Below are 13,284 nucleotides of genomic sequence, written 5' to 3' on the forward strand. Positions count from 1 at the left end.
GATTTTTGTGGGACTTGCATGTTTTTCCTTTATCAGGCAGCAAAAGGATGAAGCAAAAAATTTAGATGATTGTGGAATTAGCAGGGAGTCACTGGTAACTGAGGATTTCTATTTGCTTTAGGTAATTGTATGTTGTTTTATCCAATTATTGTATATACTTTTCTTGTCTTGTATATCTATGGGGAAAATACTTGGAGAATGCTTATGGCTAAATTGGCCTGGAGTTTCTAGAGTTTTTGGAGCACATAGGGTTTGGAATTAAGGGGAGACAGTGAATGACAGTGTTATCTACTTGTCATGGTCTCCAATTCTGTTAAATTGATTCACTTTGAATCCTTCAAAAGTTAGAGATGCTTGAGACAAGTTCATCCTATTCCATTTGTCTCTCAGTCATTATTGAAGCATTGAGCAGGATGATTGGAAATCTAATCAGTTGAGTTTGGTTGATAGTTTTATAGTGGATTTCTTTTCCCTTACTATCACATTGTTGCATTCTGTGCTACTGCTTTAGAAGCACTGAAAAACAAAGGCCATATTACAAATGCCTTGGAGCATTTTCAAGGGCCAATAGCGAATTTCAGCGGAAGTACTGGGTCTAAGTGCGGGTAATGATATGCTTGAGATGATTGCCTATACATCAAATTCATTGAGGGTTCCCTGGAATATTTAATGTAGCTCTCTTTTTAAGTGTAAGAAGCCCTCAAGACACTTAAAAAGATCTTCCTGCTGAAGCATTTCCTGAGGTATCATGGATGAAGTAAATGCTATGGCCTTTCGTGGGAGGATTGGCCTTCTTGAGGTGGCCTAATTTGATTTGTTCATTCGCTTTCTCTTTCATTGCCTGGTTAGTTTTACCTTGTTTCAGAGCATGATCTCTGATCTCAAACCTTTAAGACCAACTATGCAAATGAATATGATTGTATAAAATTACAACTTGACAGCCTGTGCACAATTTTCTTGCACTTGCAGGTATATTTTGAAAGTGACAATCAGTCGTAACTTTGTCAGCAACATTGTGGAGTACCAGGATTTCTGGGTAATATCTTGTTTCCTTTTATATGCGTAGGATTTGCTGTTGGCAAGTTGGACAATTTTTCGTATGCTTCAATAAGTGGAAATCAAAGTCTCACTCTTTTGTTTCTATGGTTCAATCTGCTGCTTTTAAACGTTTTGGAATGAGAAAAAAATGGTGGTGGAACTGCATGTTTCATTTAGAAGCAATGAAATGGATTGATTAATCTTTTCAGCCTCATCCTCTTCATTGCAAACATTTATTTATTTATTTGAAAGGTAACACTACCAGGGATTGAACCCTGGATCACTCGCAAACACTACACTGTCTCTACCAGCTCATCTAATGAGCGGGAGACATTGCAAACAGAAATTTGGCTGTTATAGTTAATCAGATGCTGAAGCAGTGAAACCAAAATCTACAATTAAGGAATCAAATGCATGCCTATTCATTCATTTCAAAATGCAGCTATTAATAGGATTTGGTGTCATACAATATATATGTAGAACAATGCTCACCCGCGCACCAGTTCTCACGAGAACTGGTGAGAAATTTTTGAGAACTCATCTCCTGTGATATGAGTGTAAAATCTGAACCGTCCATGTGATGCAACACCCCATGAAACACCCAAGGCCCAACTTTTACCTTGATCTAAAACTTCGGTGGGCCATGGCAAAATGAAACAATTTCCTCCCTCGATTTGCCTCTCTTTTTCCATGGCCCATCAAAGTTTTGAATCAGGGTAAAAGTTGCGCCTCGGGGATTTCATGGGGTGCTGCATCATGCAGACAGTTTAGATTTTGGGCTCATATCACAGGAGATGGGTTCTCAAAAAGTTCTCACAAGTTCTCGTGTGAATTGGTGCACAGGTAAGCATCTCTCTCTCTCTCTCTCTCTCAATCTCTCTCTCTCTCTCTCTCTCTCTCTATATATATATATATATATATATATATATATATATACACACGGAAACGCTCACTTGTGAACCAGTTCGTATTGAGTACATACGAACTTTTTTGATAACTCATCATATGTGATGAGTCTCAAAAATCTGAACGGTCCACATGAAGCAGAACCTCATGAAACCCCTTGTTACGAATTTTTACTTTGAACAAAAACTCCGGTGGGCCATGAAAAATGCAAACAGTTTCTTCCCTTGATTTGAATTTCTCTTTGCTATGGCCCACCAGAATCTTAGATCAGGGTGAAAATTCACCCCTTAAGGTTTCATGGGATTCCGCATCTTATGGACCGTTCAGATTCGACACCCATGACACGTGTGCAAAGGTGCGCACGTGTGTAGGTGCGTAGGTGAGCATGCCTCTATATATATATATATATATATATGAAAAATTGGTTTTCATTATGAAGATTTGTTCCCTTTTATGTGTAATTTCTTTTAGTTATGACATGATTGGTGCAGTAGCCAACAATTGAGATTCGTTATCTGCACATAGTTATGTCAAACCCTATCACCAAATCACACCTCAAAACATGCCCAATCCAATAATAGAGATTCTTCAATTTAAAAGAAAGGTAAATCAAAACCAATGAATAATTAAAGCTCCCACCCAGTTTGATGGCCAAAATTACACACCCCACTTGTCTAAACTTGCACGTGCACAAGCCCTAGAGGGGGATTGATGCCCATAGCTTGTAGAGAGAAAAATGTCCCAAGATCTAAGGATGATTTTTCTTCATTAAATTTTTATATGGAGAAAGGAAAAGAGAAGCCCTAACATTAATTTGAGCTGCACATCAAGCATAAACCATGAGCTAGATGTTATAATCTCAACCCTACAATCTTAACTAAAAGGAAAATAACTAAAATATCCCTATCTACTTAAGTGAGATATAAATAAAGGAAAAATAAACTATAATTTGTCCAAAAGTAATATAAAATTCGTAATTTAAAAGTAAATGCCACAAAGGACCCTTTTATAGACCCAAAAGTGTGCCAAGGGTGCTATTGTGTGTGGTCCATTGATGGATCTATGAATTTGGCCAATTATGGAAGAGATTTGGGCCCCTTCCATGCTCTAATCCATCCTAGAACTCCTTAGCAAGTATATTAGCCCAATCCATCAACAATTGGTTGTCCACGTCCTCATCAATTGGCTATTAAGAGGATTTGTGTTTGTTATAAATGATTAGTCTGTCCATAATCAATATAACATTTGTCTCATGATTTGGCATGGGAATAATACACATGTGGGTCCAATATGTGCTTTCTGCAGGTCCAATTCATTCATGGCAGTATTCTGGGAAAACCGTGCCTCCATTATAACATTAATAATCTATGAATGGTGGCCCGTCAATGATTAGTCTGTTGTTAATCTTATTACTTCCTAATTACATGAAAGATAAGCAATAACAATGAACACATTTACAAGGAATTTAAAAAGGAAACAACTACTTTCTTCTAGCTTGACTTCGTAAACATTGCTAATGCCGATGGTTGTTTGTATTGTTTATGGAGTTTATTTATTCTAAAACAACCTCTAAAAAGTAAAAGGAACTAAATGTCATGACTTCAGTGAGTGCACTTAATGCAGAGAAAGTTGTGCTCTCCCATCTCCAACCATGTAGGAGGCGTTTGGTGCATGGTATTAGATGGGATTAGGTGGATGGAATTGCATTTGGTCCCGTGCAAATTCCATCCGACGTTTGGGGAGGATGGGAAAGGTTGAAATTAGGTGGGATGGAATTGCATTTTGTCCCATCTTGGATTTTCGTGGTTTTTGCAAACCAGCCGTGAGAGATGTTCCAAATCCATGTGAAATCCAGCAAAAGGCGATGTTGCTGTTAGCAAGATCTGGGGGTCCCACCATGATGTATGGGCTATATCCACACCATCCATCCATTTTTTGAGATCATTTTGGGGCATGACCACAAAAATCAGGTAGATCCAAAGCTCAAGTGGACCACACCACAGAAACTAATGGGGATTGAAGGTCAACCATTGAAAACTTCTTGACGGCTACAAAAGTTTTGGATCAAGCTGATATTTGTGGTTTACCTTTATCCAGGTCCGTGTGACCTTATGAACAGGTTAGATGGCAAATAAACATCATGGTGGGCCCTAGGAAAGTTTCAGCGGTGGGCATTATTGTCCCCACTGCTTTCCATGGTGTGGTCCATGTAAGCTCTGGATTTGCCTCATTTTAGGGCCCACATCATAAATGATCTCACAAAAAGAATGAATCTTACAGATATAAGACATAAATCATGGCAGGGTCCACAATAGTTGTTGATGTCAACAAAAATTAGAAAGGTGGTTGCATGTGATTTCTCCAAACAGTGTACTTCTGGATTTTCCTGGCATCCATGTCTCAATACAAACATGGCATACAATGGAGTAGAATGTCCTTTGAAGCCAAGGATTTCAAGATAATCCCTTTGTATTAAAGCAATTCTATCCCACCCAATTCCAGTTAAATCCATGCGCCAAACACCCCCTTAAAGACATCAAACGAATTCTAGTGACCATTTCAAATTCTAAATTTTCTAAAGCCCCTTTTGAGAAGTGTACATGCTCACAACATGAGAAAACGTGCTGAATAACTAAATTGGTGAGTTTTCTTATTTTACTAGATATAAGCTATGTGACGAGGACACTAATTTTTTTCTTTTGTAAAGAACTGCCATGTGTGGCACCTGACACACTTTTAGTTACCTAGATACAATTTTTCTGTGCCATATGCATTCATGGAGTAAAAATTATATAACAAGGAATTTTTCAATATCATCATACATGTGTGGGTGTGTTCGATCCCTAGAGTCCCCATTGTTGGCCACCTCATGTCCATATCCCAACATCCAACTCCAGGTTACATAGGTTACATACCTTCCTCACCAACTCTCGTACCCAACACTTCCTACTACCCGACCTACCTTGTGAGTCCAATATATACCATGCTCTTCAAATTGTTTTTGCAGGCCACTTATAGCACATTGGACGATTTTAGGATAATGTTTTGGAACCTTCCTTTTTTATTTTTTATTATTTCAGGGAACGCACTTGAGGATTCCATATTTTCTTTATAAAGAGAAGTGTCATGGTGCATGTATTCTGATGTTATTTTATTTTTTTCAAAATACATCATTTACTGTGTATCATTATCATCTTGTTGTTCTCATGTTTCCTTGACATCTATCTTTATTTTATGTACTGCAACTTGGCAAGTTACAATGACCTGCAACTTACATCTCAAACATTATTTGTTACCATTGTCCTTTGCATAGTACATTGATATAATTTTTTGATGTATCAGGTTCGCAACTATACACCACTACCGCCAATCAACAATAGCATTAAGGTTAGTTATTCTCTTTTACAAGGTATTGTATATGTCAAACATGATTGAGAGAGAGAGAGAGAGAGAGAGAGAGAGAGAGAGAGAGAGAGAGAGTTCATGCCCCCTACCTCTCTTCTTTTATTTAAAACATTAAATACAATAATGATCATAATGCCCTTAATAGCAAAAGAAAGAATCCCCAACATGTCCAAAGCAACTAATAATAACATAAAGTGACTGAGGGCCCACATCCGATAACACTCTCCCTCAAGGTGGAGCATATACATCATGAATGCCTGGGTTGACAAAGAGATCTAACTGAGTGCGACCTAGAGCTTTAGTGAACATATCTGCCAATTGATCTTGGGACTTGATGAATGGCATGTAAATTTCTTTTCCAGTATCTTTCTCTCTGATGAAGTGATAGTCGACTTCAATGTGCTTGGTTCTCTCATGATAGATAGGATTGTTGGCAATATCAGAGGCTGCTCTATTATCACATTACAACCTAATGGGAATCAGTGTTCGAGTTGTTAGTATCACTACAAGTTTCGCTAGCCGGAGATAAAGATATTATATCGTTATCGCCGATAATATCGCTAATAACCGGAAATGCGAGGAAAAATGAGGAAACATAGGAGAAATGGTGGAAGTTTTTAGTAAAACTTTAGGACATGCCTAAATACACATATTTGAATATTTAAAAAATTAATTTACAAAAGAATGTATTACATGATAAGTTTTCATTTAATATGACCTAAAAAGCATCTGTTGTCGTAAGAAATTACTTTAATAATAACCTAAATGATTTTATATAATACAAATGCAATTATCATACAATAATTAAGATATATAAAAGTAAATGAACTTACAAAGCACACCTTTTTTACCATCCCTTATCCCTATCCCTGCATGGAGTGATGAGGTGGCTTGTAATCATCGTTTGAATCTTCACCGTAGGGCCCACCTCAATGTATGCATTGTATATCCACGCTGTCCATCTATTTTGCCAGCTTATTTTAGGGTGGGGACCCAAAAATGAAGTAGATACAAATTTCGAGCCGACCATGCCATAAGAAACAGTGGTTAATTACCATTAAAAACCTTTTGTGGGCCACATAAGTTTTGGATGAGGTTGGTATTTGTGTTTTTTTTTTTTTCCTTTCATTCAGGTCTGTTTGACCTTATCAATAGGTTAGATGGTCAAAAAATATTACCGTGGACCCTAGGAAATTTTTAATAGTGGGCATTCAACAACCACTTATTCCTGTAGAATGGTCAACTTATAATTTATATCTTCTTATTTTTTTTGGACCACGCCCTAATAAGTGGGCCCTACAAGCACCCATGTCACTGGTTTTGGGGTCACACATAAGTCACCGTCCAACGAGAATTACGTGCAAACTCACACAAAACAGTGCAGCCCTCAGCGTGGGGACTACCTTGATGTATGTCTTCTATATCCATGTCGTCTATTCAATTTTTAAGATTATTTTCGGGCATGGCCCCAAGAAATGAAGTGGGTCCAATTCTCAGGTGGACCCTACCTTAGGAAAAAGTGGTGATAGTGCATTAATGGGCCACAAAAGTTTTGAATCAAGCTCATATTTGTTTTTTCCCTTCATCCACGGTCATGTGACCTTATCAACATGTTGGATGTCAAATAAACATCACAGAAATATTATGGTGGGACCAAGGAAGCTTTTAATGGTACTGCGTTCAATCACCGCTGTTTCCTAAGTACGGTCCACCTGGGTTTTGGATCCGCTTCATTTTTGGGATCATGCCTTAAAATGATATGACAACACGGATGGATAGTGTTGATTTAGAATAAATATATTAAGGTATACCCACAGCAAGGGCCGCACCTTCTCGGGTGAATCCGAGGCTGCACCTAATCCACTCCACCCGCAAAATTGGGGCGCGAGTTCAGTGGATCCCCGGGTCGGAAGCAAGAACTTCCCGGCGACTAAAAGCTAGGTAGGGCCACGGTGAAGTTGGTGAGAAATTTACTATATTTATCCGTTTTGTCAGATTATGTTAGGAAATGGGCCAAAAAATGAAGCAAATCCAAAACTCAAGTGGGTCGAATGACAGGAAACAATGAGAATTGAACTTCCAACGTTGAAACATTCGTGGGCCATAGAAGTTTTGGATTAGGTTCATAATTTTGCGCTTTCAATTTATCCAATTAAGAATGACCTTATGAATGGCACAGATGGCATATAAACATCATAGTGGACCCTAGGGAGGTTTCAATGGTAAGCATTTCCCTACCTACTATTTCCTATCGTGCGGCCCACTTGAAGTATTGTAGTTGCCTCAATTTTTAGACCATGTACTAACAGGATCTGAAAAAACGGATGAACGAGGTGGATTTCTCAAAAAACATCATGGTAGGCCCCACCTAGCTACCACAGCCAGAAGTTCCTCCAAAGGGTTCTGTATGCAATTGAAGTCAGGACACATTGAGTGAGTTAGGCGAGACCCTGACCATAGGGCTCATCTAGTTAAAAGACACTGTATATCCATATTGTCCATTCATTTTGGCAGATCATTTTAAGGCATTGGCCAAATAACAAGGCAAATCCAAATTTAAGGTGGACCACATGGCAGGAAACAGTGGTCATTGAATGGCCACCTTTAAAAACTTCTCGGGAGCCACAAAAGTTTCGATCAAGCTGATATTTGTGTTTTCCCTTCATCCAGATCTGTGTGACTTAATCAAATGTTTGGATGACAAATAACTGTAAATGCTATGATGTTAAGCACACATAGATTGTCAAATTTCCTAAGACAAAAGCACTTCAAGGTAGAGCCCGAAGATCAGCTTAAGATCGGCTTATGGTCAAGATAAGATCGGGTAGAACCTGAAGATCAACTCAAGATCAGCTTATGGTCAAGACAAAGATCTGCACATCTTCTCAAAGAAATCATCGCCCATATCCAAAATAAAGTCCAAGACAAAAGTTCAAGACAAAGTACAAGTCAAAGTGACTCAGATATTTGAAATATCTCAGGTGGTATAAACCCTAGAAAGACCTTAGGATTTGGTGCTTTAAAAAAATCTTTATCATGGGTTTTTACATGTGTTTTTGCTTGGAATTCGGCTAGCCTAACTTCTTGTTCGGCTAGCCTAAACTTCCTTGGCTAGCCCAACTTCAATCCTGAGCAAAATAACAACTTTTGTTGAAAATTCGGCTAGCCCAAGCTTGAAATTCGGCCAACCTGAGAAAGTTCAGGTGAAATTCCAACAACACCATCTTTTGGAATTCGCGGGAATTCGGCCAGCCGAAGGGCAAATTCGGTTAGCCGAATTGTGATGTTTGGCCAGCTGAATTTGACTTCGGGCTAGCCGAATTTTAGATAATTCTTATCTCGCGCAATTCGAAATCCGTTGAACAGAATTCGGTGAACTCGGGCTAGTCGAAGTCTATCTCGGGCTAGTCGAAGTTCTAACTTCTTTGCTTATAAATTGAGTCTTTCTCTCATTCCGAATTACACAAAATTATTATCATAATTCTTCTGCAAGAGAGTGAGAAGCTCAAGTCCTCGGTAAGCTATTTGTTGGTATTTATAATTTATTTTAATAGCTTATTCAATTCCCTTTATTCTCAGATCTTTTAAGTCTTAATCTAATAGAGTAAATTATACTCCTCTTTGAGATCTAAGAGAATTGAATTAAGTAGCATTTGGGTTTTTCATTATTAAAATTTATAGAACCCTAGACTCTTTCTATCTAATTGAACACTGCGCCATCTACGTTCAAGAAAGAGGTCCTTCTGTTATGAGCTTCTGCTACGTCTTCTACATTTGAAGATAAGTATACCTTCTAAAACTCTTTTTAGGTTTTTCTGAGATATCCTGTGAAAATCTCAGTTGAGGTTTTGTTTGAGATAACCTGTGAAAATCTCAGTAGGATTTTTATTGTGATAACCTATGAAAATCACAAGGAGCTGTATCAAGTTATTAAGGTGACCCTGTGAAAACCTTTTTATAGTGAAAGCTAAAATTACGAGGGTAGTAATTTTAGGAGTGGAGTATGTGTGGCTGTTTTTAAGCACTGAACTACTATAACTCCTTGTGCCATGTGGTGAATGCTTTATTATTATTTTTGGTGATTGGATGTAATTTATTATTTCAATTCAGTGGTGAATGTTGTTATCCTTTTTATATATTCTTGCTAGTTTGAAAGTTTGATTTTAAAGACATTCGTGAAATAAGGTTTTCCTATCTAATATTTTAGGTGAAGGTTGTCCTACGAATTATTTGGAATGAAGGTTTCAATACTTAAGCGATTGAGATCTTTGTATTATTTACATATTCTGCATTTATTTCGATTATTTGGCACTGTCCTATTCACTCCCCCTCTAGGACATCGCTAGCTCTCCATTTCAATAACTATTACAGTGGGCCCTAAAAAGTTTTTAATGGTAAGCGTTCAATCACCACTGTTTCCTTTGATGTGGTCCACCCGAAATGTGGATCTGACTCATTTTACGGCTCATGACCTAAAATGATCTTTCAAAATAGATGGACTGCATAGATGAAACACATTACAACATAGTGGGCCCACAGAGCAGCGAAATATTAATCGGTACTTAACGTCTCACGTGTGGTCATCCCGTAAAAGGGAGCTTCGGAAGTGGGAAGCCATTTTGGGGAAACTATCTTCCGAAGCCCTCAAGTCCCTCAAATCCTTGAAATTTCTCTAATTCTCTCCAAAATCTAAGAAATATCTACCAATCTATTTTAGATTCTTTGCCGAAATTGCCTCTCCTTTGAAATCTTTCATTTATTCGAAGAAAAAAAAAAAGAAGGAAAAATTGAGGTTTTTTTTTTCTTAACGTACGGAAGAACGACGTACAGATTTTGACGATTGATCGATTGGTGTGCTAGCTCCAAATTCTGTATCCTCTTTTAAAGGTATCGAAAATATCCTCTTACATGGATTAGAATGATTTTTCATTTTCTTCAATTTTAAAAATATATATATTTTTCATATTTATGCACTCCCGAAATTTTTGATGGGTTAGCTTATAGCGAATTTATCGTCGATAACTTTATTTATCTCCGAAAAATTGTCGACAATTGGAAGAGATACGAAACTAGGGGGTTTCGGTGTCCCCGGCTTGGCGACATCGATAATATTGGCGATATTATCGATTTTTCGCTAACAATTTGAACACTGATGGGAATATCAACCATAAACCCAAGCTCACACACTAATTTCTTTGGCCAAATGAGTTCATATGTTGCATGGGCCATTGCCCTGTATTCGGCCTCAACACTTGAACGGGCCACTAAACTCCGCTTCTTACTCTTCCATGTAACAAGATTATCACCTACAAGGGTACCATCAGCGTTCGAAGTATCGGTATCGCTGCAAGTTTCGCTGGCCAGGGATACGGAAATAATATCGATATCGCCGATAATATCGCTAATAACTGGAAATGCGAAGAAACATGGGTAAAATGGTGGAATTTTTAGTGAAACTTTAGGAGATGTTAAAATGTACACATTTGCATATTTAGAAATAAAAAAGTTGCAAAAAGAATGCATACATAACAAGTTTTCATTTAATGGGGCCTTAAAAGCATGTGTTGTTGTAAGAAATCAGTCCAACCATCCCATCCAACCTATTTAACCATCCGACCCTCCATCCAAACATCCATCGATATTGCAAAATATCAACAACACATAATATTTCACCAATAAGTTATCAACAATTGGAAAGGAAATGAAAGATTGTGGTCTCAATATCGTGCATGTTGCAATATCAATAATATCGAGATATTATCAATATTATCAGTGACAAATTAAACACTACATATAACTATGTGCCCATAAAAGATATTAAAATAAAAAATTTTCTAATGAAAAAAATTTTGATGATATCAATACGTTGGCGATATTATTGAAATATCATCAATACACTTATGATATAAGCATTACCTAGTATTTACATAGTAAAAAATATTGGTGATACATTGGCGATATTGATGCATTGGCAATACAAGTGGCTTTAAGAATTTACATAGTTGAAAATATTGGTGATTACATTAGCGATATTGATACATTTGCAATACTTAGCTATACATTGCTAATACTTGGAATTTTCGATACCACCAACGTTATCAGTATTGTTACCAGTGTTATCGATATCGTTGAGCTGGAGATAAAGATAATATCAGAGATAATTCGATAATATCGGAGATAATTCGAACACTGGGTACCATAGCCATCGCAGGTTTGGGTGAATGGCTTCGGTCATGGGTTGCTCCCCATAGACATGAATTCGATTCCCCTCCCCGTGGATTACCTGATGCATGTGGTTGGCGGGTGATTGCATGCATCCGCTGGGAATAGTCTCGCCTTAAAGGGGCGGGGACAGCCTGTTGTCATAAAAAAAATAAAAAAAATCTAGTAGTAGTTCGCCTGACATATGGAGAACCAACCCAATTTGCATTAGAATATCCTTTTACTCAGAGATGGCCATTATGCTTATAGAGGATACCACGGCCAGGAGCTCCCCTTAAATACTTGAGGATGCAAAGCATGACCTTCATATGAGGCACCTGGGGGGTCGACATAAACTGAGTAACCATGCTGACTGGATATGTGATATGAGGTCGGGTAATTCTTAAAGAGATTAATTTTCCAACAAGTTGACGATTAATGTTGTCAATCACATATAATCGCGTAAGCCATTAGCTTGGGCTGATTGCTTATGCCATTGCATAAGCGATCGCTCAGGCTGTTGCTATTGTTTTTTTTTTTTTTTCGAAAAGTATTAAAAAAAAAAAGAAAGAAAGAAAAAAGAAAAGGAAAAAAAATTGTATTTAAAAAAAATTAAGAAAAACTATGTCTAATTACTACAAGTGATTGAATTGGGTTTATTTACCTATTTCATTATAGTTTGACTATTAGACAGTCTATACATTGAGTTATATTGTATTTTATATGACAAAACAAATTTCAACAATCAACAAGCTGCACTAGGAAAGAATTAATTATTGAAAACTACAAACATAGAAATTGTATTGATAAATCTTGATGAGTTGATGCATACAATACAAGTTACAAGTTACACTTACAACTTATTATGATGTACAAGAAATTTGACTGTTGGCCATTATGTCATCGCATATTAGAGTATGCCATGGTTATGTGATTATGCCATCGCATAACCATCGCATACTTTTAGTATGCCATGACATAATTCCTGCATGGCATATGCGATCACAGCCAATGTATGCGATCGCACATGACAACACTAATGATGATATCTCCTTGGATCATTAATTAATTCTCCTTGATCCACTTTAAGTTTCTTATTTGTATCTGTGGGAGTTTTGATGGGCTTGGCTCTTATAAAGCTTATCTCATCTAATAAATCCATTACATATTTTCTTTGTGAAAAATTGATGCCTGGCTTAGAGCAGGCCACCTCAATGTTGAAGAAGTACCAAAAACAGCCCAAATGCTCCGTATAGAAGTCTTGTTGTAAACATTTCTTTTTGTCAATACTTGTACTATCATTGCCTGTGATGATGATATCATCCACATACAAAACTAACACAATGATACCTGTCACTTGTCTTACAAAAGCAAAATGGTCAGCCTGGTTGCATTTCATCTCGAATTCAAATACCACTTTACTAAACTTGTTTGTCAAACAACCATTTACTCTAAAAGCTTGTCAAAGAGGAAGGTCCTATGTTCGAATCTCGAGAGCAACAAATATGCCTCTCTAATATATTATTCTCCCACGGGGGTTCAGGAAAAATCAGATCTGGCCCAGGGACTGGGAAATCAAGCCCTACCTATTTATGGTGTGAGTGTCCCTCCACCCTTGTCAGTATGTTCTCGTGTGGAGTTCCCACCCCGCACGTGCGGGGGGGGTATTGGAGTGCTAAAATCCTTTGATATACATTGATACGCCACACTCTGATAGCTTAAGCTTCTAGAGTA

At 37.5% G+C, this 13,284-nt stretch overlaps 1 protein-coding gene across 8 annotated transcripts in view; it reads left to right on the forward strand.

Annotated features, from left to right (window-relative positions):
• LOC131236981 (vacuolar protein sorting-associated protein 26A) overlaps positions 1-13,284 on the forward strand; it is a 106,834-nt gene that overhangs the window by 65,439 nt on the left and 28,111 nt on the right. For all 8 annotated transcript variants that reach the window (XM_058234573.1, XM_058234578.1, XM_058234575.1 and 5 more), the window contains 2 exons: positions 970-1,036; positions 5,287-5,331. In XM_058234573.1, the coding sequence (XP_058090556.1) occupies positions 970-1,036; positions 5,287-5,331 (112 nt within the window). The remainder of the gene's footprint in view (positions 1-969; positions 1,037-5,286; positions 5,332-13,284) is intronic.

This window comes from Magnolia sinica, chromosome 2 (assembly GCF_029962835.1).
Source record: "Magnolia sinica isolate HGM2019 chromosome 2, MsV1, whole genome shotgun sequence".
NCBI lineage: Eukaryota > Viridiplantae > Streptophyta > Magnoliopsida > Magnoliales > Magnoliaceae > Magnolia > Magnolia sinica.